Source organism: Sceloporus occidentalis, unplaced genomic scaffold (assembly GCF_023333645.1).
Source record: "Sceloporus occidentalis isolate IW3139 unplaced genomic scaffold, rSceOcc1.0.p SCAF_1, whole genome shotgun sequence".
Lineage (NCBI taxonomy): Eukaryota > Metazoa > Chordata > Lepidosauria > Squamata > Phrynosomatidae > Sceloporus > Sceloporus occidentalis.
Window position 1 is genome coordinate 69,753,783 of NW_028316981.1, and position 24,222 is coordinate 69,778,004.

The 24,222-nt window shown below is 39.9% G+C and overlaps 1 protein-coding gene across 1 annotated transcript in view; it reads right to left on the minus strand.

The window, feature by feature from the left end:
- Positions 1–24,222, minus strand: part of STAB1 (stabilin 1) — a 146,290-nt gene that overhangs the window by 65,456 nt on the left and 56,612 nt on the right. The window contains exons 19-29 of the mRNA XM_089524356.1: positions 23,811–23,873; positions 21,954–22,055; positions 18,064–18,150; positions 13,838–13,949; positions 12,130–12,313; positions 11,385–11,478; positions 9,572–9,730; positions 8,524–8,619; positions 3,557–3,652; positions 1,957–2,004; positions 331–461 (exon numbers count right to left, since the gene is read on the minus strand). Of these exons, the coding sequence (XP_089380482.1) occupies positions 331–461; positions 1,957–2,004; positions 3,557–3,652; positions 8,524–8,619; positions 9,572–9,730; positions 11,385–11,478; positions 12,130–12,313; positions 13,838–13,949; positions 18,064–18,150; positions 21,954–22,055; positions 23,811–23,873 (1,172 nt within the window). The remainder of the gene's footprint in view (positions 1–330; positions 462–1,956; positions 2,005–3,556; positions 3,653–8,523; positions 8,620–9,571; positions 9,731–11,384; positions 11,479–12,129; positions 12,314–13,837; positions 13,950–18,063; positions 18,151–21,953; positions 22,056–23,810; positions 23,874–24,222) is intronic.

A 24,222-nucleotide genomic window follows, 5' to 3' on the forward strand; every position in this document is an offset into this window, starting at 1 on the left:
AATGCCTGTGTCTTCTCAGGCCTTCAAAAGACTAGGATTGTTTTCTTAATCAATACATTTCTACAAATGTCTTGGTTCCCTTTAAGGCTATAGGATAAACTGCATTAACCTTTAAAAATACACCTTCAAGAGCAGCAGAATCTTGCTCTTGTGAAATTGTGGTTCTTTGTAACCAGAGGAATATATTGAAAACTGCTCTGTTCCATTCTGAAACACCTGGAGCATTCACAGCAAATCCATGACTATGATATTTTCTAAGCATATTATGTGAAGAGAATATTCACACACATACACAAGATTTCTGAGAAGTAAGCAGTGAGCTAATGATACCTGACTAGAGATGGTAGCATGTCGGGTTTTAACCAGAAATCTTTTTCAGCCTTGCTCAGATTTTGGATGGCTTCTTTCAGTGGCACTAGAACAGTGACATTGCCTCCTTCTGGGATGCTGAAGAGGGATTTCTTTTGTCAAAAAAAGGCAACAGAAATATGCATTATTGTTTGTTAAACATCTTTCACAACTTATATGAAAAAGTAAATGATGGATTATCACTGCATTTATCACCATGATGATTCTGTCTTGCAGAGGTTGATATCTCCTGGAGGCCCATCCCAGCTACATATTTTAGTAGCAAAATGGACTATAAACCATCTTTAAGGTGATGATGCAAATTTCAGTATGGAGGCCATAAAACTGAAGTACCAGTCATGTCAAACTGAAAACATAATCACTTCAAACATCAACACATGAGGGTAAAACAGTATTCATGGGAGACAGATTTCAGTTCTGAAACACTATAGACCACAGGAGAGCCAGCACTGTAGTTCAAGGCAATGCCTATCCACAAGACTGTGCAGAGGGAAATCCTCAACAGTCTATGAACATGGCTGACCCTACCATTAGGCATTGTGTGGTGTAAGCATCTCACGCAGCAGATGTTGTTATACTGCAAACGATATTGGAGAAGACACCTCTGTGCAGAGAGACCTGTTCATACTACAGTAGGCTTAAGTTCCTTGTATGAGCTGTGTACAAGTTGCCTGTCAACTTATGGTGATCCCGTGGGTTTCATAGGGTATTTTAAGGCAAAGAATACTGTGAGATCATTTTGCCAGTTTCTTCCTCTGAAATATAGTCTACAGCACCTGGTATTAGTTGACAGTCTCCCATCCAAGTACTAACCAGGGCTGACCCTGCTTAGCTTCCAAGATCAGACAGGATTTGGTGCCTTTAGGGCAGTGGTTCTCAAACGGTGGGGTGGGCCCCTCAGGGGGGGGAATGAGACTTAGAGGCTCTGATCTCCCCACCTCTTCCTCTTCCCAATGTTTTTATGTGTAAAATTTACATATACATTGAGTTAAATATATAATTTATTGTTCTAATTTGAACAACATTATTTCCTTATAAAATGTATCAATATACATGAATGTGAGAATGAAAATATGCACACTACGTAAACAAAATATTTTTATTGATATACCATGTCAAGTGGGGGGCAATATCTGTATGTAAATGTAATGGGGGGGGGGGGTCCTAAGAGTAAAAAAATTTAGTATGATTGCTTTAGGGTATTTAAGTCCCTTAAGTCCCTTGTTGTTATTGTGTGCCTTCAAGTCATTTCCGACTTATGGCAACTTTAAGGCAAACCTATCGTGGTGTTTTCTTGGTAAGATGTACCGGCAAGGTTTACTGTTTACCAGCAAGGTTTACCGTTGCCTTCCTTTGAGGCTGAGAATGTGTGACTTGCCCAAGGCCATCCAGTGGGTTTAATAACCAAGCTGGGAATCAAGCCCTGTTCTCCAGATTCATAGTCCAACACTCAAATCACTACATAACACTGACTCTCCTTACGTCCCTCACATTTCCTAATTTTAGTTTGTGTCCTAATTTTGCTTACATCAAAACAAAAGAGAAGGAAAAAGCAAGATCAGTGACTCTGAATGCAACACCTCTCACCTGAATCCACTCCAAGAATGTAGAAAAGTGATAGTTCCTTGCTAACTCCTGGAAAGAATATAACAACAGATTTATAAACTGGTCCAAAGACTTCAAGTTTTTAAACAAAAATATATAGAAAATATGTGGAACATTTGCAGTTATGAAAAAAAGTATAATCTCCCCAAGCTCTGCTGTTGACAGACCTGTCCAAGAAAGTGATGTTGAATCCTTTTTAAAAGGAAAGCCATTTATGCTAATGGTTGTCATTACCAACTGGAGCAAGTGAATTCCAAAGGATATCGAATTACCATAGAATTTCCCAAATTTCCATGATTTTTTTCTTTAAGCCAAGCCCATTGTTTAAAAAAATCATTTAAACTTGCTAATGTAAAATGTTTCTACTCTGGTAATATGACTTAGAGTGCATCTACACCTTAGAAATGATGCAGTTTGACACAACTGCCATTGCTCTATCCTACAGAATCCTGGGATTTGTAGTTTTGTGAGGCAGCAGCACTCTTTGACAGGGAAGGCTAAAAGACTTTGTAAAACTACAAATTCCATGATTCCATAGGTTGGAGCTACAACACTTAAAGTGGTCTCAAACTGTATTATTTCTACAGTGTAGATGCATCCTAAGATAAATATCACAAAATTGCAATACACATAGTTGCATTTTGCAGTGGACTGGGCAGGTAGGATAAAAGGAGTGCTCTTACTATTTCCTTTTTCTATTTCTCCTTTTCTCTTTCCTTCTGAGGAAATTTCATTTCCTTTTCTTTTCTCTTTCCTTAGTTGCCCTCTTCCTTCTCCATTATAATACCACACTTCTATCTCTACAATAACATCTTCTCTTTACTATAATCACTCTTCAAGCTAGGCAAGTTTTCATGAGATTTTCATTTATGATTGGTTGGTTTCCCCTTTAGACTACGCACTAAAGTATTTTGGTTACTGTGTCATCTATGGGGACAACAAATAATCCATAAAAAGAAGCATACAATAATTGGGAAGTGTACAGTACATTAAAATATATAGTAGAGGAGGTGCTGGACTGTAAGCTACTCTCTAACTGTGCTTGCTCATTAGCTGCTGGCTATCAGCTGTGTAGCAATCAGCCACTGAGTTTGGGACAGTATGACAGCAAGGCCCTATGATTCTTTGAGAAGCCTCTTATGGCAAATCATCAGGGCTCACACAGAATCACAGTTGCTGAGGTTTTCCAGGTTGGGATGAGAAAGGTGTGGAGAAAGTGTCTGCATTTCTTCCTTTTAATGGGGAAGCTATCGGTAGCCTCTTTTTTTCCCCTTACCAAAATGTTCCTTGTGAAATTGCTGCTTTCTCCTGCTCTTTTAGTGACAGAAATTACAAGAAAACTGGAGCGGAACACTGTTTAGGAATGGAAGTTCTACTACTGCTGTGCAACACAGGAACCTAGCTCAATTGCTGTCTCAGTGAGTGGCAGCAGCTCTTCAGGGTTTCTGGCAGGTACCTTTCCTAGGGATTAAAGCCTCCATGTGCAAAGCATGTGCTCTCTAAAACTGTGCTATAGTCCTTCCTCTCCATGAAATCAGTTTACTTTGTCCTTTTGGAATACCATAGAAATAAGACTTTTTACCTTCATTATATCACCATAACAGAGAATTCCATTTCCCATGTATCCTTCAGAGCACTGGCAAACCTTCCCTCCAGTACTGAGAGTCTGACACACAGCCTGTTGGGAATCAAATCAAATAAAAATAAGAACAGCAGCAGCACACAAGCTTAGCAGAGCACAGCTCCGAGTTGTCCACATGGGATGCTTGTAGCTAAGGAATGATCTAAATACTGGACTTTGATGCTAATAACTGTTGGATGCTAATCAATGATTTTGTTGTATTTTTTAAGGCAGAGGTGGTTTTGCCTGTCCCTTCCTCTGTAATGTTGTCTACAGCACCTGGGATTCCTTGACTGTCTTCCATCCAAATACTAACCAGAGCTGACCCTGTTTAACTTCCATGTTTAGATGGAATCTGGTACTTTTAGGGTATTTAGGGCTCTGTACACAAGCTAAATTGTCTAAACTTGTTTCCTGCCACCAAACCGTAAGTCTGAGGACAAAAGATACGTGACGTATCTGTCTCTGTCAGCCTCCACAGGCATAGCAGAAATCACTATGCATCTTTAAAAAACAAAACAAAAAACCAAAAGTGAGATATGCTGATCTTGGAAATGTTCCAGTGGCCATGCAGGTTGAGGGAATTCTGGAAGCTGCAGTTCAAAAAACAGTATCTGGAAGCTTTTGAAGAGAAAGAGCAAACTGAGAGCATGAGAAGGGATTATCAAAATAGTTGTGCCATAATTACCAATATTCTGTCAATGCAAATTTGAACATGTTAGTACTCTGGAGAAGGAGGCACAAATAAACCAATTCTGAATATACTTTACCATGAAAACTCTATGATGGCACAATCCAAAATGAAGCAAGAAATAGTGCTGCAAGATGAGACTCCCAGGTTGGAAGGTGGTCAACCAATTACTGGGATAGAGCAAGGGATGCCTATGAGTAGTGTGTGTCTGAAGACACAACTGAACTCAAGCTGAAAGCACATTAAGCTGATGATGTGCTCAGAGGTTTAAAGAAAAGTCCGAAGCTGTATAACACATATTAAAGGAACATGGAAAATGAAAAGCACGTATCAGGGGCAGCCGAACATAGTAAAACAAGAAATGGAATGTGTAAACATTGCAATTCTCAGGGTTAGTGAGCTAAAGTGGATAGAATTGGAACTTTTCATTCCAATAATTACACGGTGTTTCACTCAGAAAATGAAAATCTAAGAAGAGATGGAGTTATATTAAAGAGAAATAGAAAAAGCAATCAAACGATATAATGCAAAGACAGATTGAATACAGTGCACCTGGATCATACGCGGCTTTCAGCATACGCTGAAAGCTGCACGCAGAGAAGGGGTGGCACATTCCATAGGGAACAATGGGGCGTGTACCCATGGCGTTTAAATGGGGCATGAGCATAGATGGAATTCACTTTACGTGGAGGAGTCCGGAACAGATCCCCGCGTAAAAAAAGGGCGCACTGTAATATCAATAAGACTTCAGGGAAAATTCATCTGTACAACCATAATCCACATTTATGCTCAAACTACAGAGGTAGAAAAAGAAGAAAATGAAAGATCCCATGCTGGAATCCAGGAGGAAATTGATTACACACCCAAACAAGACTTTGGCGGGTTACAGACCGCCAAAAAATACGTATGGAATACGTATTAGGGTTAGGAAGGGGCGGTGCTTCCGCACCCCCCTAACCCTAGTACGTATTCCATACGTACAACATGGCGGCGCCCCTTCCACATGGGGGCCGCCATGTTTACGTATCGGACGCATAGCATCCAGACATGTCACGGCGCCTATGACGTCGCGAATGCGCCAGCGGCACCTCGCGACGTCATAGAGGCGCCGCAAGAAGGAGCTCCATTTTGGAGCTCCTTTTTTGCTCCGCGCGGGAGCCGCGTGGTGTGGCTGCTACGGCTCCCTCACGGAGCAAGCGGCGGTGGTGGCAGATCACCGCAAAGCGGCGGTCTGTAACCCACCTTTGTTAATGATAGGCATCTGGAATGCAAAAGTAGGCAACAGAGCAGAATCAAAGATTGTATGAGTATTTGGCTTAGGATCTACAAATAAGCAGAAGACTAAATGACTGATTTTGCAAGGCTAACAGTTTGTTCATCACAAACATATTCTTCAAACAACAGTTGGTGACTGTATAAATGAACTGATGGCCAGTTCAGAAATCAAATAAACTACAAAATTGGAAGCAGAAGATGGAGAAGCTTTGTTCTCTGTGCAAAATCAAGACCAGGGTGGATTGTGGCAAAGACCATGAAGTGTTGCTATCAAAAATTAAAGTAAATCTAAGAACATTAAACCAACTATTGTGCTAAATTCACTCTGAAGAACATCCTTATAGAGTTTAATGCTAATATAGAAATAGTTTTTGCATATTAAGCCTAATTGATTGGAAACCAGAAGAACTCTGGTCTGAAGCCAGGAACGTTGTCAGCAGGAATGTAAAAAGAACCTACCTACAGTCAAAAAGAAAGAGAAACCTCAATGGATGACAGATGAAACTCTTCAAACAGTTAAGGGCAGATTAGAAGCAAAAGTAAAAAGAGACAGAAATAGGGTGAAAACCCTGAATGGAATTGTTCTGCGACTTGTGTGCAGGGACAAAGAGAACGACTATAATAAGCAATGCAGAGAAATTGATGATGGCAACAAAAAAAAGAGGAACAAATAATGTCTTCCACAAGAACTGAGAAATCAAAGGGAAATGTAAGCGAAGAGTGGAAATGTGCTATAACCAGTAGAGGAACATGTTACATGTACAGGTAAAACACCAATAGAAACAGTACACTAAAGAGCCATATAAAAGGGATGAAAGGATAACAGATTCTTTCAAGGAAGAACAATTTGAAAATCAACATGTTTTAGAAAGTGAAGCTGCACTAAAAACAAAGTCAAAGGATTTCATGGCTGGCATCCATAGTTTTTTGTGGGTTTTTCAGGCTATGTGGCAATGTTCTAGAAGAGCTTATTCCTGACATTTCACCAGCAGCTGTGGCTGGCATCTTTAGAGAAGGGAAGCTTTGAAGGAACTAGACAATATTTTTTGTGGATTTTTCAGGCTATGTGGCCATGTTCTAGAAGAGTTTGTTCCTGGCGATTCACCAGCAGCTCTGGCTAGACAATATCTTGATGTCTAAAAATTGAATATATAGTGAAGATAGTCCATGCTACTGCATTGTTGTGAAAATTGAACAGTGAGATAAGCTGGTAGGAAGAAAATCAACTGATTTGAAAAGTGGTGCTGGAGAAGAATGCTACAGATACCATGGACTGCTAAAAAGACAAATAAATAGACCCTCAAGTAAATAAAATCTGAACTGTCTCTAGAAGCCAAGATTACTAAATTGAAACTGTCATATTTTGGACATATCACGAGAAGATGTGTGTGTCTGTGTGTGTATATGTGTGTAGTGTGCCTTCAAGTTGTTTCTGATTTATGACAAACCTAAGGCAAACCTATCATGGGGTTTTCTTGGCAAGATTTCTTCAGAGGAGGTTTGCCATTGCCTTCCCATGAGGTTGAGAGACTATGACTTGCTCAAGGTCACCTAGTGGATTTTATGGTCCAGCAGGAATTGAACCCTGGTTTCCAGAGTTGTAGTCCAACATTCACTAGAAAAGATAAGGTAGAAGGCAATAGAAAAAGAACAAGACTACATTCTAGATGGATAGACCCAATCAAGAAAGCCACAGCCCCAACTCTCTCCAAGATATGAGCACAACTGTTGATAAGGTGACTTGGAGGTCTCTCATTCATTGGGTCAATGACACTTACAACCAGCCTACTCCCCCAAAAGTGATCACTTTGTATATGGCTTAAATAAAATCCCTGGTGCAGAGATGTAAATATTTTACTATTTCATCCTTGAATGAGAGAAAGAATAATTTCTGTAGTCTTCTCCTTGCTATGGGAAAACACACACACACACACACACACACACACACACACACACACACACTAACCTGTTCTTGTCTAATACATACACATCCCAAAGTACTTTGAGAGATTAATCTATGCAAAAATATATGTCTGAATTTTAGCACGAAACTGTTGGTGTGTGTGTGTGTGTGTAATGCATGTTTTCTGAACAAATGTTTCCAGGTATCCACAAAAACCCCCAAAGAAAACATGTGGCCATTTGGAAACTTTTTTTAAAAATGAGAAATCTGTATTTCGTGCAAAACCAGTGTTTCCAGCTGCATGGTTTTGTTGTTGCTGCTGCAAAATAGCCATTTTCCACACAAAACTCAGTAATTATAATACAAAAAATAATACAATGCTTTTGCTAAAAAAAAAAACAACTGTAATTTTCATGCAAAAAACCAAAACAAAAAAAAAAACACCAAAAAAAAACCCAAAGCCCACACATATTTCTGTGCAGAATAATTTCCTGAAACACTTCAGCATCTGTGAATACTGGGTGAAAGCTGCACAAAATCCTCTCCACTGTTATTCTTCCTTGAATTTCCCAAGAATGAAGAAACCATTTTTTTGTCCAGGTAACAAATAACAGCAAATGTTTTTTCCATCCATAAATTGGCATGAGTCACTGGACCCAATCTGCTAAAGATGGAGTACTGCCACAACCTGTCTTCACTCATTTACATTAGACTGAAGGCAGCTAATAATTTTTTCAGAAAGCTGAAAGATATACCTGTGCTGTGAAGTCATCCCACTTTCATGTCTGGTCTAATATTATTAACCATAAACATAATTGGAGAAGGAGTAGTAGTAGTGGTACTGTTTCTGAAACTTACAAAAATAGTTGATCAGAAGAAGCACCAGGAAAAAGGAATCTATGTGGATACAGTAAGTATAAGTGACTACTTTTGTTCTCAAAAACTCTACTTTCGACATCCAGCTTTCTGAAGTGCACACGGGTTGTACAGAATGGTGGTCCATCTCCAGTAGGTAACAACTTGTTTTCACAAGGCAGCATGACACCTCAATTTTCTTACCAATTCATGGCAGCCACCATTGTTCTTTGCGCAAGGATCAAAGGGGTCACAGGTGTAGCCATCCCCCGCATAACCTCTCTTGCATATACAACTGCTCTGAAAGTAGAAACAGCAGAAACTATGGTTATTAGTTGATTGAAAACTTCTTTACCTAAATGCCATTCTAATGTTTGTTCATTTAATGCCCTAAAATAGTTTTTTCCAATGTCTCCTTGAAATTTGAAAGCAAAAACAAATGCTTTGAGTACTGGAACATTTGGATCTTGCAATACTGAATTTAATGAGGGCAGGCAGACTCTGTTTGTCAAATGCAACTTGAAAGTGCAGTGCCACCATGCCTGCATGAAGAGGGCAATAGTGATGAAAAGCATTCCCCTTTCTAATTCTGTCTGATCCGTGTCCTCTTGACTTGAACAAATATCCTAAGGATAACTTCATTTCCTTCTTCCTCAGTTCCACTTTCTCTCTTCCACACCAGTAGATACCAGTAACATCTCAAGCTTATCTGCCTATCTCTTGTTGTTGTTGTGTGCCTTCAAGTCATTTCCAACTAATGGTGACCCTAAGGCAAGCCTATCATAGGGTTTTCTTGCCAGGTTTGTCATTGCCATCCTCTGAGGCTGAGAGAGTGTGACTTGCCAATGGTCACCCAGTGGGTTTCCATGGACAAGCCAGGATTTGAACCTGGGTCTCCCAGTGTCTTATTGCAACACTGAAACCATTACACCACTCTGGCCCTCATACTCCCTATTTCTAGGCACTACTAAATAGACAGAATTATTACATTGTGAAATTTTAATTCTGATCCTTAATTCCATGCAGAGACTGAAAACTGCATGTAATAGTAGCAGAACCCCTGCATGAAAAGGCAGGTTACGGAGGTCAGAGGTGAGGACAGAGGTAGAATCCTGCAGATACTCTAAACATGTGATGCCCCATTGTAGAAGCACTGTGTGAAGGAGGTTTATGGCAAAGCCTTCTCATTGTGCAAAGTGCCAAAGTTTCCATAGACATTTTTCAACAAGATACGAGAAATTAATAATATTACCTGTCCGGGGCCAATATAGTTACAGTCAGCATTAATGTGGCAGCCTCCCCTGGTCTCCAGTACGCAGTAATCTATGGCAACACAGGCCTTTCCATCCCCACTCCAACCCCTGTTACACTGGCACGTTGCTGTGCCAGGACCTGTACTGGTACAAATGGCCTGGCAAGAAACAGAAAATGAATAAATTAAGTAGGAAGGGCAATATCTTTATAAACAGAAAACAGGAAAGATAATTCCTTTTCATTGTAAGGTAGAATACAGATTGAGTCTCTGGAGATTAACACACAGAGACAGGAGAGGGAAGGGATCACTGCCCTGTCCTTATCCTATCATTAATCCATCCATGACTGCGATAATGCTAAAGGCTTTCAAATCGTACAGCTGATCCCACCATTATCCCATCATTAAAGTGGCATTGCAATAATGCAAACTTCCATTAATGCAAAATGCCAGCCAATGTCGCTTTAATGACAGGTTAATGAAGGGTTAATGGCGGGATCTGTACAACGTCATCTGAAAGTCTTTTGTGTGATTGCGATCAATCGAGCTTTTTGGACAGGTTAATGACGGGATCTGTGCGACATCGTCTGAAAGTTCTTCTCATGATCCGGAGGGAAGGATGGACAGAATGGGACAAAGACAGGATAACCTCTGTGTGATAATCTCCTCCCTTATCCAAAATGCTTGGGACTAGAAGTGTTTTGGATTTAGGAGTTTTCCAGATTTTTGAATATTTCCATATACATAATGAGATTTCTTTGGAGATGGGACCCAAATCTAAAAAAGAAATTCATTTACGTTTATACCTTATACATATAGCCTAAAAGTAATTTTATACACAATATTTTAAAAATAATTTTGTGCATGAAATAAAGTTTGTATACACTGAACCATCAGAAAGCAAAGGTGTCACTATCTCAGCCATCTATGTGCAATTTTTTTTGGTGTGTGTGGAGTATTTGGGATATCAGAATTCTGGATAAGAGAGACTCAACCAGTATAACGTTTTGTACTGGAACACCATTTTTTACTCAACAGAACCAGAGTAGTAGTGTTGTTATTAATTCTGTTATTTTTCCTTATAAAACTATATAAATCAATCAATAATATTTTCTGTACAGAAAAATGTAGTTTACTGTGCACAGCAACAATGTGCAAATTTTGCACATAACAAGTGCAACTATATAGCATTTTCCGTACCAGAAGCATCATATACTGTGCAAATAGTATCTCTATGCAGAAATAACTTTTTAATTCTGCTTCATAAATAGATTGACACTGAAGTCAACACCCTTTGGAATATAACACCAAGAATCCCCCAGCCAGAATGACCAATAGCTGTGCAGGATGTGGGATTCTGGAAGCTGTCACCCAAAAAAGTATTTTTTTCCTCAAGCTGAGCAGTAAGATTCAATCTAGATAAAAGCCCAGATAATCTTTTTTGTCGGCTGCAGCCACTAGTGGTTCATCCCCCTGCCCCCAATAAACCCCTGAGAAGAATCAGGTTAGAAACAATCAGGGTCAAATTAGACTACTATTCCTTCCAATTAATCCATTTTCATCTAAGGAAGAGGTTTCCTTGGAGGTACATGTTTCAGCAGTAAGACTTGCAAATTAAGTGTTGTCAGAATTCCAAGAACCACCACAAACCACAGTAAGCTGAATGCAAGATACATAGTTGAGGAAAATCATGCACCATGACAGACAGACACCTTTCACCATTTAAGGAGCATGACTTCTAAAAGCATGCTAAATGTAGTATCTTGTTTGACTACCAGTCAATAGACAGTGAAAACATGTTTTAGCCACATACATTTTCTGAACAGCCTCCCCGTTCTGGCTTGCTGCAGGCATCAATGGGCTTGCAAGAAAACCCATCCCCTTCATATCCATCAACACAAATGCACCTTGGAGATAAACAGAGAGACCTGTTAATCCACAAACAGGAAACAAATCTGCAAAGCAATATCCTTCCACCCCACCACCACCTCCACTAATACTTTGTCATTGGGTTTAAGAAATTATTATTTAGGGTTCACGGGGATTTGCATCAAAAAAAGATAAGTGTGCATCTAGAAATGCTGTGTACGTGTGTCTAGTTTTGCAGCATCAACCAGTTTACATACACATGTTCCTCTGTTATATTCCTCTCCTTTTCAGTCTGTTCCAAAACTGATTTTCCAAGGACAGAAGAAAGGAATAACTGTTTATTACATTTTCACATCATAAAAATTCCAGAATCTTCTTTCCACGGAAAGAGATCAAGATCTGATCAGCTATGGCCACAACACAGGATAGGCCCTACCAATGGGCAAAGTTACATAGCTGCCTGACACAGCAGGTGTGTAGTGTTCAGAAAGGGCAGCAAACTGATAGTTATTTAATCTGTTTTATTGCTGGGAGGTGAGCTGCTTGTGAAATTTTCAGTCTCACATGGCTTGATTTGGCTGAGTTGTAAGAGGTTTGTGTGTGTTGTTTGCTGTTCTATCCCAAGCACCAAACTGTTGGGTAGCAAGCCATGCCACAGAAAGACCTACAATAGTGAAAGGGCAACTCACCTTGCAGTGTCATTCAGGCTGCAAACTGCATTCACATGACAGGACAAGGAGGCACCAAACGTACCACAGTTCAGATTACTCTTGTCACAGAACTCCCCTGTGTATCCAGCCTTACATGTCCCAGTCTGGCACACTCCCTTGCTTCCTGGTCTGTTGTCACAAATCCCATGGACACAGCCACAATCTGCCAAGCAGTTAGAGAAGAAATATTAAGCTAAAGTAATATGAAAAAAAATTGCTTTCATTTATTCCACCACATAACGAGATAGGTGTTGGTCAAGATGACTTCTCAGGATTATACACGCCCCCACCCAATCAAGCAAACCTGACAGAAAAATATTCAAGCACTTTAAAGGTAGTCCTTAAAGAGGCCAAGATGAGCTGGGCAAATTTGGGTGGGTAACCTGACAGCTTTCCATCCCTGTCCCTTGACAAGGAGTTGGCCACTGATTGCTCTGGAAGCACTCTTATCTCTCCCATTCCCATCTGTGGTGAAAGATGATAATGTAAAAAGACAACAAAGATGTTACAGATTGGAGGTAGATTGGAAAAGAACAAGGAAAGCACAGGCTGAGACACAGAGCTATATGGAAATTTGACAGGGGAGCAAGGGAACAGTGAGTCATCTACTGAGATGTTAACTCTGTGAAGCTAGGCTCATCCAGTATATTTGTAAATAAATGCAAATATTACAAAATACCAACATGTCTCCTGGTACTTCATTAGAAGGAAACCAAACCCCAGAGTAAGTTCTGGAATTTATGGAAACTCACTAGAACTGTTTGCATAAATACCTAATCAGCTAAAAGAATTATGTCACATCACGTTGGTTCCACATGCTTGGTACAGTACTCTCAAGACTGATCTACACTAAAGGCACCAGGGAACCAGGGTCAATGAACATACAGAAACATATTACAACCAAGCCTTGTCGTTCATGCAAACTTCCATTCCAAACAGGACCATTTTTTAGCTATCCATTCCAGACAAGTGTGGAAAGCAACGTGAGTGTCAATTTAAGATGGCAAAAGTTATTAATGACAATGAACACATAAAGTAGTTTGTTTTGCCAGAGTCTACTAGGAAAAGTAAGATTCTGACCCCTCCCCTCTTCTTTCCTTGCTGAGTTCATTGATCTGTTATGGCTCTTCTCATGGTGATATGTCCATATTCCTAAAAGAATCTGGCTGGCTTCTAAATTATGGGACATATTTTTGCATCCCTGTTACTTATGTATCACAGCACTTACTTTGGAACTATCCTACAATATGCAGGTAAATATTCTGTCTCTAATAACTCTGATAAGAGCCAGTATGGTATAGTGGTTTTAGTGTTGGACTACCACTCTGAAGACCAGGGTTCAAAATCCCTGCTTGGCCACGGAAATCCACTAGGTGATCTTGGGCAAACCACACACTCTCAGGCTCAGAGGAAGGCAATGGCAAATCTCCTCTGAACAAAACCTTTCTGAGAAAACTCTGTGATATGGTTACCCTAGGGTTGCCATAAATCAAAATCAACTTGAAGGCACACAACAACAGCAGTTCTAATGATTCCTACCAATATTATTTGTAATGCCTGTCATTTGGGCACTTATCCTTTTCCCCCCTTAAAGTCCCAATTATTGTCTTAACTCTACCCAACACTAATTTATCTTGCCTGGGAGTTCCTTCCTATAGCCACTAGGCCTGTAGATTCAGTTACACACCTTCATCACAGTTCTCTCCATGCTTGTTTGGGTTTGTACAGATGTGGCAGGCAACCCCTTTAAAATTCTCAGAGCAGAGACACTGGCCATTCCCTCGAATCCCATCAGAACACTGAAAAAGAAAAAAGAGCATTTAGCACAAGAAAATGGAATACTGTATTATGCCTCAAGACAAAGTTCAAAATGTTTCAACAGAAGAGCAATAAAGAATAGGCAGCCTACAGTCTTTCTTGTGTGGTTGAAGTCCACCTCCCAGCAGCCACAGTAGCATGGCTAATTGTCAGGGATGATAAGTGATGTAGTCCAACATTACAAGGAAGGCAACTTATCCCCACACCTGATCTACAGCTGTAACTTCATTTTTCCTGTCCATGGTGGCATCTCCAACTCCCTAGCTACATGCTGAACTCATTTCAGTGTTCACTTCCAAAGGAATGACTGCAAAGCCCATTAGTCATATTGCACACCATTAGGTCAATTAAAAAGAAAAATATCATTCTGGACAGTACACTAAGAGATAATTTTGATAATGGTCTAGTCCAGTGATTCTCAAACTTTGGTCCTCCAAATGCTTTGGGCTTCAAGTCTCAGAAGCCCCAGCCATCTTGACCAACAATTAGGAATTCTCAGAGTTGAAGCCCAAAACATCTGGATGATCAAAGTTTGGAAACCACTGGTCTAGTCATTTTGGGGAAAATTTGTGTATTAGAGTACTGGCCTATACAGTCCACCCTTGATATCTGTGGGGGATGTGTTCCAGATCCCCCCTCCACTGCATGAAGGAAAACGTGAAACCTCGAGTCCCATTGATTTCACTGCCAGGTGTGACGTGCACCCCCATTGAAAGCAATGGAGCTTGCTGTCCACAGATGGTTAAATCCGTAGTTGGCAAGCCTGTGGATATCATAGAATCATAGAGTTGGAAGAGACCGCAAGGGCCATCCAGTCCAACCCCCTGCCATGCAGGAAATCCAGATCAAAGCATCACCGACAGATGGCCATCCAGCCTCCGTTTGAAGACCTCCAAGGAGGGAGACTCCACTACCCTCCGAGGAAGTGTGTTCCACTGTCGAACAGCCCTTACTGTCAGGAAATTCCTCCTAATGTTGAGGTGGAATCTCTTTTCCTGCAGCTTGCATCCATTGCTCCAGGTCCTAGTCTCTGGAGCAGCAGAAAACAAGCTTGCTCCCTCCTTAATATGACATCCCTTCAAGTATTTAAATAGGGCTATCATATCACCTCTTAACCTTCTCTTCTCCAGGCTAAACATCCCCAGCTCCCTGAGTCGTTCCTCATAGGGCAAGGTTTCCAGACCTTTCACCATTTTAGTCGCCCTCCTTTGGACACGCTCCAGTTTCTCAATGTCCTTTTTGAATTGTGGCGCCCAGAACTGGACACAATATTCCAGGTGGGGCCTGACCAGAGCAGAATATAGTGGCACTATTACTTCCCTGGATCTAGATTCGATACCTCTATTGATGCAGCCTAAAATCGCATTGGCCTTGTTAGCTGCCGCATCGCACTGTTGACTCATGTTCAGCTTGTGGTCTACTTGGACTCCTAGATCCCTTTCACGTGTTGTCTCCTTAAGCCAGGTGTCCCCCATCCTATATCTGTGCATTTCATTTTTTCACCCTAAGTGCAGTACCTTACATTTCTCCCTGTTGTAGTTCATTCTGTTAGCTCTGGCCCAGCTTTCTAGTCTATTCAGGTCATTTTGAATTTTGATCCTGTCCTCTGGAGTATTAGCTATTCCTCCTAATTTGGTGTCATCTGCAAATTTGATAAGTATTCCCCCAATTTTTTCCTCCAAGTCATTGATAAAGATGTTGAACAGTACTGGGCCAAGGACAGAGCCCTGTGGGACCCCACTGGTCGCTTCTCTCCAGGATGAAAAGGTGCCATTGTTGAGCACCCTTTGGGTTCGGCTGGTCAACCAATTACAAATCCACTTAACAGTTGCCTTGTCCAGCCCACGTTTTACAAGCTTGTTTGTGAGAATGTCATGGGGAACCATGTCAAAAGCCTTACTGAAATCAAGATATACTATATCCACAGCATTCCCTTCATCTACCAAGCTGGTAATTTTATCAAAGAAAGAGATTAGATTTGTCTGGCATGACTTGTTTCTCTGAAACCCATGTTGACTTTTTGTGATTATGGCATTGCCTTCTAGATGTTCACAGACTCTCTGTTTAATGATCTGCTCCAGAATCTTTCCTGGGATTGATGTCAGACTAACTGGACGATAATTGTTGGGATCCTCTTTCTTCCCCTTTTTGAAGATGGGGACAACGTTTGCCCTCCTCCAGTCTGCTGGGACTTCTCCTGTTCTCCAGGAGTTCTCAAAGATTATTGCCAATGGCTCCGATATTACATTTGCCAGTTCTTTTAATACCCTTGGATGTAGCTCATCTAGTCCTGGAGACTTAAATTCATTTAGGTTAAACAGGTATTCCTGTACTATCTCTTTACTTATTTTGTGCTGAAATTCCCCTATTCTGTCCTCTGCTCCATTATCCTCAGGTTGAGTTCCCTTTTCCTTTTCTGAGAAGACTGAGGCAAAAAAAGTGTTGAGTAATTCTGCCTTTTCTCTTTCTTCTGTTAGCATTTTGCCATCTTCTCCACGCAGTGGCCCTACCGTTTCCTTCTTCTTCCTTTTGCTGCGGACATATCCAAAAAAGCCCTTTTCGTTGTTCTTAACCTCTCTAGCAAGCCTGAGTTCATTCTGTGCTTTGGCTTTTCTGACCTTATCTCTACACTTGCTAGCTATTTGTTTGAATTCCTCTTTGGTGATTTCCCATTTTTCCATTTCTTATACATGTTCTGTTTAAAATTTAGCTGAGCTGAAAGTTCCTTTGTCATCCATCCTGGGTTCTCGCAACACCTCCCATTTTTCTTTCTAACTGGAACTGTTTTAATTTGTGCCTTCAGTATCTCCCTTTTGAGAAACTCCCATCCATCTTGAACTCCCTTCTCTTTTAGTATTCCTGACCATGGGATCACCCCCAGTATTTCTCTAAGTTTACTGAAATCCGCTCTCCTAAAGTCTAGGATGCGTGTCTGACTGTGCCTGGCTTCTCCTTTCCATTGTATAACAAACTCCAGGAGAACATGGTCGCTTCCACCTAAGGATCCCATCACTTGCACTTCATTAACCAAGTCATCCTTGTTGGTTAGGATCAGATCTAAAATAGCTGATCCCCTTGTTGCCTCTTCCACCTTTTGGACCATGAAATTGTCTCCAAGGCAAGTGAGGAATTTACTAGACCTTGAGGATCTGGCTGAGTTTGACTGTATATACAGTCAGCCCTCCATATCCATGGATTCTTTATCCATGGATTCAACTATCCACAGTTTGAAAATATTCCAAAATTATTTAAGTTCCAAAAAGCAAACCTTGATTTTACTATTTTATATACGGGACACCATATCTCTAACTTTAATTTCTTGTGGCAATTCAGTAACATTGCTGCTTAATCAACATTCATTAAAGGTATGGCTCATGATATTGGAAAGATCCAGAGCTTCCAACAATAGATCAGTGGTTTTGTAAAATGTATGAATATATAGAAATGGATAACCTTACGTTGCGACTAAAAGGGAAATCAAAGAATGAATTATACAGAACTTGGGAACCATTTATATGCTATATGGATAATAAGAAGGGGAAGTTTTCAACTATTGTATTTGAAGGATATAAGGAATAATAACATATCTGTAAAAGAGTATAAAAGAGAGAGAACTTTGTATCCATCATAAGGAGGAATTTAACAAGAGAATTTCTATTAATGAAAGGTACTGGACGATTTATGCTCAAAGTATACCATCATGAGAAAGATATATAAAGAGGGTTAGGAAGCTGACAAAATTAATTAAGAGAGATTAACTACTGAAGAGATAGAATAAGGAAGTATTATATTACAGATAGTATAAAGATCATACTTTTTTTAGTAAGTGAAGACCTTAGAGAAATGGTATAATAATGACAATGTATGACAATGTAAAATATGTGTCTTTTTAATTTTATTTTGTTTTACTCTTTTTTTATAAAATTAATAAAAAAATATTTTTTAAAAAATCACTAAAGGTATGGCTCAAATATACATCCCTTTGCAAAAACATTTAGGTGGTGTCATTAGTAAGGTATGTGCTCTCCGTTTAAAATGAATGCTTTCACATTTCTCCCCTAAGTGCCCAACAGGTTTTTTTGCTACTTTACTTACATTTCCTCTGCCATAGCAAGGATTGGTAAATCCACCAGGACATGGAGTGCAAGAGAGACCAAAGAAGCCTTTGCAGCAACCAGGCGTCTAAAAAGACATGAAATTTATTATTTGGGATAACATCATCAGATTCTGGTATCCTATCCTTCCACATCACTGCAGCTCCAGTGTTTCATCCCTTGTTTTATTGTAATGTCAGCGAGCTATCATGAAGTGCCTTTGCCACTTCCCTTTTTTAAAAAAGAAGAATCTGTAGGGATTCGTCTATAGGCAACAGGGACTAGGAAAAGGAAGGCTTTTCCTAGTACTAGTCCCTGTTCTTCAGAGAGTCTCACTTCATGCCATTCGTCTTGAGATGCCATTCTTTATCTCTTGTCTTACAGACATAGATTGCATCTGCACTGCAGAATTAATGCAGTTTAACACATCCTCAACTGCCATGACTCAGTGGTATGGAATTCTGGGATTTGTGGCACCAGAGTACTGTGAGAGAGCAGGCTAAATGTCTAACAAAATCACACACCCCAGAATTCCATAGCACTGAACCATGGCAGTGTCAAACTACATTAATTTTGCAGCATGGCAGCAGTCATAGGGCTCAGAAAGGTTACTTATTGAATTTGAAACATTGTAGTCACTAGCTATGTTACCAAGGGAATCTGGGAGCTGTAGTCCAAACAAATAACTTTTCCAAGTGCTCAGTGAAGAAAGATTCAGACATATAGTCACAGATAGCTAGATAACAGTGCAGACGTCCCAAGAAAACTAGCTCTCCCTCCATGATAGGGAAGGAGAGAAAGCACTCTTGGCTTTTGCCTTTGTTTACTGTCTCATAAAGAGGCCTGTGTCCCCTGTCAAATGGGTGCATAAATGATGAAGGAAAATCTTTGTCTGGGTCACACCACAGAGCACAGCACGCAAGAAAACATTATGTGCGGTGCCCACAAAGTACCCTCTGATGCACATTGCATCTGTGGACTGGCGTCAAGCATCGTTAACATAATTGGCAAAATGGAAGGCACCCTTCTCAGTCTCTTTGGCACCATCTGATAATAGAATTGGAGGCCTTCCTGGAATGTCACAACAATTCTCTATTGTTATTTTTTTTGCTATCAAATCAATTTCCAAGTACATGTGGGCATTTGTTTCAAAGGAGCTCAAATTCCAGTCATGTGTCTGTGTCCCAACAGATGTTGTTGGGCTATATAATTCAGCATTCCTCATCCCCACTGGCTATGCTTGTTAGATGAGAGCTGTGGCCCAACATCAGCAAGAGGGCCATGTTATATATGCTATATGCTATATACTCACAGTTAACCCATTCTTCAAGGGTGGAACCTTAATATAATGATAATAGTTGTGACATATGTGACTAGCAAAATGAAAACTATATCTTTAAATTACAATATCATACACATAGTCTAAATGTATTTACCATGTACATAGTTTCATGTGGTTAAAGTCAAAATTTGGTAAGATGTGATGTTTCAAAAGAAAAATAATAATAAAAATACTTAAAAATAAATTTAATTTTTTTATTTCAAATGTTCATCTTTTTCTTTAAAAAAAAACCCAAGCCCTCTCCTTTCTCCTCCCACTGAGCTTCAACACCATCTCTTTAGCATTTTAAAGGGATACAGAGAAACACCACATCCCATTTCTGCCCAAAGGCAGATGTTTGGAGAGTAGTGGTGCAACTTCTCCACACCCTGCACATTGTGACATTTCATTACAGGACCCATTTGTAAATAATATAATAAATAAGGCATAACATCCCCAGGAAGATAGCCATATTAATTTGTTCCCACAAGAACAACAATAAGTCTTGTGGCTCTTTAAAAGAATAGATACATTTTTTTGGGAGAAGCTTGCATAGTGTGCCACCCTCTCAGGTAACAATTTCTGCACTGATCAGCATGGGCTCATTATCTTTTTAGCATTAAGCAGTGACCTGAACACACCACATAAGACCGCCTGCCTTGGCCAGGCTCATTGGTAAGTCTGTCTCACATTTCTTTAACCACTCTTCTAAATGGTAACCAGATGGTTTACAGACATCAAGGGCTATCACACATCTGGGTTAGACAATGTTTTTGCCAAGGATCTGTGTCACCAGAGCCAATTTTCCATGCCTTCAGTTATATCCACACCGACAGTGTTTACCAGCTGGTGCAAGAAATCTCACTGCCTCAAAGTTCTAGCTCACAGAGTTAGTTCTCCTTAAAGCTGATACAGCTGACAGGGACCCTGGAATTATTTTTCGGGTGAGGGCTCAAGGTAGATAGGCAGAAGACTATGAATTTTGCATACTTGCATATATATTTACAAACAAAAAAAGACAGAATGATGACAACCACAACAACAACATTGACTAAAGCTGTTATCAATGTGATTACTATGAAGACAATGAAAAAATTGTTTAATGCATAAAATTAATATATCAAGGAATGGGAAAAATATATAAGACAATTTCTAAGCAAACACAAAGATGTGTATAAACTTGTGACTGATAGTTCCTCAACTATCCTGATCTTTGGTGGGGGCTTGGGCCTCCTGCCCCCCCCCCCGCCCCACCAATACAGGATTGATGACAGCTGAGAAGGGTGGGTAGGAAATTCACCCTAGGGAGACTATTCTCACAGCCTGTACTGTTGGAACAATGTTCCTTTAAATTGTTGTAAAATATTTTGAGTGACAGGGATTGCATCATGCTGAGTAGCACCAGCTGATGACTCTTAGGAGTTTATCACACGGGAGGAATTTCTCTTAATTTCGAATGAAAAGAAAGTGGGACCAGAAAGCATTCACGTGAATTCACTAGTTCAGCGAATTTACGTGAATTTGAATTATGTTCAAACTGACTTTCCATTGCCCGAAAATAGCTTGCCATTGCCCGAAATTGCACATGATCACCTCTCACGCAATAACATGAAACCCCATGCGTTCAGACCGACTTCCCATGGCCTGAAATTGCATGTGATAGTCTATCACGCAATAATGTTAAAGCCCATGATTGCGTTCAGATAGCCATTTGATTATACTTCCAATTTCCCTTGTCTGATAAGCTCCTTAGCCAACTCTGTATATAAGTGCACTGAGAGTCAAGGCACCTATGGGTTGATGTTGGTGGACTGTTATTAGTGGGTTGGAGTTGGTTGAACTGTTGGTGAGTTGGTCAGATAGCGTATGTTGATGGGAGTCACGAGGAGAGTTTGTAAATATCTGTATATATTGCAACTGATGATAAAGTACCTTCAAGGACATGGAAAATATCAACAAGTGTCTGAGTTTATTCAAGTAGTTAGTGCATTGCCAATACTTAAACTGAACTGGTGCTGCTACTGTTAGCTACTTCTGAGAGTGTTTACCTCAGACAGTGGCGTAAGTTGGCATCTCTGGTGGGTCTACAGTTTTTGTTTTTGTTTCTGTACATCAGCAGGACATAGAAGAGAGCCAACAAGTACTGCTTAAATGAGATTTCCATTGTTGTTGTGTGCCTTCAAGTACTTTCTGATTTATGGCAACCCTATCATGGATTTTCCTGGCAAGATTTGTTCAGATGGGGTTTGTCTTTGCCTTCCTTGGAGATGAGAAATTGTGACTTGCCCAAGGTCACCCAGTGGGTTTCCACCTCTGAGCAGGGATTCAAACCCTGGCCTTCAGAGCCACAGTACAATATTCAAACTACTACACTGGATTTTTTTTTAACATATATATAGTTTACATATATATAGTGAATGTTCACCAATAGTGTGTTTGTCCAAGGACACATTTCAGAAAAACCTAATGGGAGAGTAGTTTGTTTGGGGGAATGGTGGATCTGTCAGATGCTCATGGGATCAAAAATAAAGTCCAAACAAATACCGTAGTTGTAAGTACCTTCTACTTACCACAATAGTTTGGTTGCATTTCTTGTTGCAACCTTTCTTCATCATGTTCAAACCTAAGGGATCATGGATGTAAACACAGTCCCCTGGAAAGACCTCATGAGCCTTTGGAAAGAAAATGCCTTGTGAGTACAAAACAAACTTCTCACAGAACATCCCAAGTATGTCCATAATATCTTGCTAGCCAGAACTAGTTCTCCTGAAGAGCTGAAGAAAGCTGAGCTGTTAATATGACATTTAGGAAGTATGTCTGTCAAGAAAAGCCACCAACCCCGCTCTTTTTCTCTCAATGGCCATTACAGATGCTCTTTCATGTTCACCTAAAAAAAAAAAAAGCAGAACAATGAAAATGTCACAGAGACAATGGAGATTATCACATGGAGGTTTACCGTCCTTAAAACATGGCTAGATTTTCCCTAAAGCGTAAGAGTGTGGTTGCCAGTCGTACTTCTCTCCCATGATGAAATTGTCATGGAGGCGTCCCATCATTAAAGCATTCATGGAGCTGTCATTTTTTTCATAAAGGGAACTTCCATTATGCAGAGAAATGGTGGCTCCATTAATGCTTTAATGATGGAATGCCTCCATGACAATTTCATCATGGGAGACAAGCACAACTGGCAACCACACCCTCAAACTTTAGGGACAATCTAGCCACATTTTAAGGACGGTTAACCTCCGTGTGATAATCCCCACTGTCTCTGCAACATTTTCATTGCTCTGTGATAATCTATGTTACAAACATATGTAGCAGTTAGAAAAAGAAGAGCTGAAACTAAATATGTAAGTAGCTTTTCATGAGATTTGGGGAACCAGTTCCATGATGCTCAATGGCCAAGACTTCATCTATTGTGGCAAAACCAACCAAGACTTTGAAACCTTTTGTTGGCCATACTTTTTAAAATTCCTGTGAAGTGTGTATGTGCCTTTGGCTGTGTTTATGTGTATTCATGACAGTCTCTTTCTAACAGAGAGGACTCCAACTAAGCATCCATTAAGATTGGTCTTCTGGCATAAGCTTGGAACAACCAGAATTCTTAACAAATCTGCCCTCCTGCTTCAACCTTTTCAGCTCACATTCCACATGCATCTGAGAGGCACAGTTGTAAAGTAAAAGTATGTGTGTGTGTATGCATGTATGTATGGAAAGAAAGAAAGAAAGAAAGAAAGAAAGAAAGAAAGAAAGAGGTAAGAAGCCACTGTCTCAATTACTTTAGTCAATCTGAAATTTTACAAATTAAAAGAGAAACTAATGGAAAAGTTGTCAAGGAGACAGAACCCAAAGAGATTTCTGAAATGTAACACAAGCTATAAACTAGACCTGTTTCAGTGTCAGTGAGGCAATACTGCTTTCAGATATGCTCCAAGTAATTTTACTTACTCCACTCTACTACAGCCAATGTGGACTCAACTGGTGAGCCTATAGTTGTACTCCATTAATGTCAGAATCTCTACATAAAAGATTCCCAATGCAAAGATGGGCATGAAATTTTGATTCTGCCCATTATTAGTTTAGAGGGCCTGAATTTCTATTTATTTATTGCAGAACATCTGATGAACTTCCATTGTCCAACAAATTTTAGATTCTAGAAGCCTGGTTTTAGGGCCAAAGTAGACAAAATTCTTTACAGGGATAGCCAGCTGCTATGTTTTTGTCCTTCTCCATCATGGAGCCTTCAAGATTGTGTTGAACTCTCAGTTGCTCCATGAATTGGACAACAAATTTCACAGAAAATCTTAGTTTTTACTGGAATGTGTTTATGTGACTGAAAACATTTTTATTCAAATCTTCCATTTATTTTGCAAAGAAAATTTGACTACCCCCAAACCACAATAAACAAACAAACAAAAATTAATCACCACAACTTGGCTCTGAGGTGGGCAAACACTAGTATTAAGGGCATCGCAGTCCACACAAGATCCCTGAAATAAAAAACAAGAATAATTTTTTTTAGTTCATTAAAACTTGTGTTGTCAAACATACACAAAACCGAAGTTCATTGTCATCACAGGTACTGGATTAAGGAGAAATACTATGCAAACTACAAGGCTAAAACTCTGCCTATTTAAACAAATTAGATATTTAAACAAGAATAAGGATACTGCATTAATTTTCCTTCTGCATTACCTGTATTACTGAAGCAAAGCAACATATTACTCAGTGAACACACACAGCCTGTCCCATTCACTGGTGAACACTTGGGAGACTCAGCACTTCCAGAAATACCTCCTCTCCTTCTCCAACACCACTATGGCAATCTTTTTCTCTGCT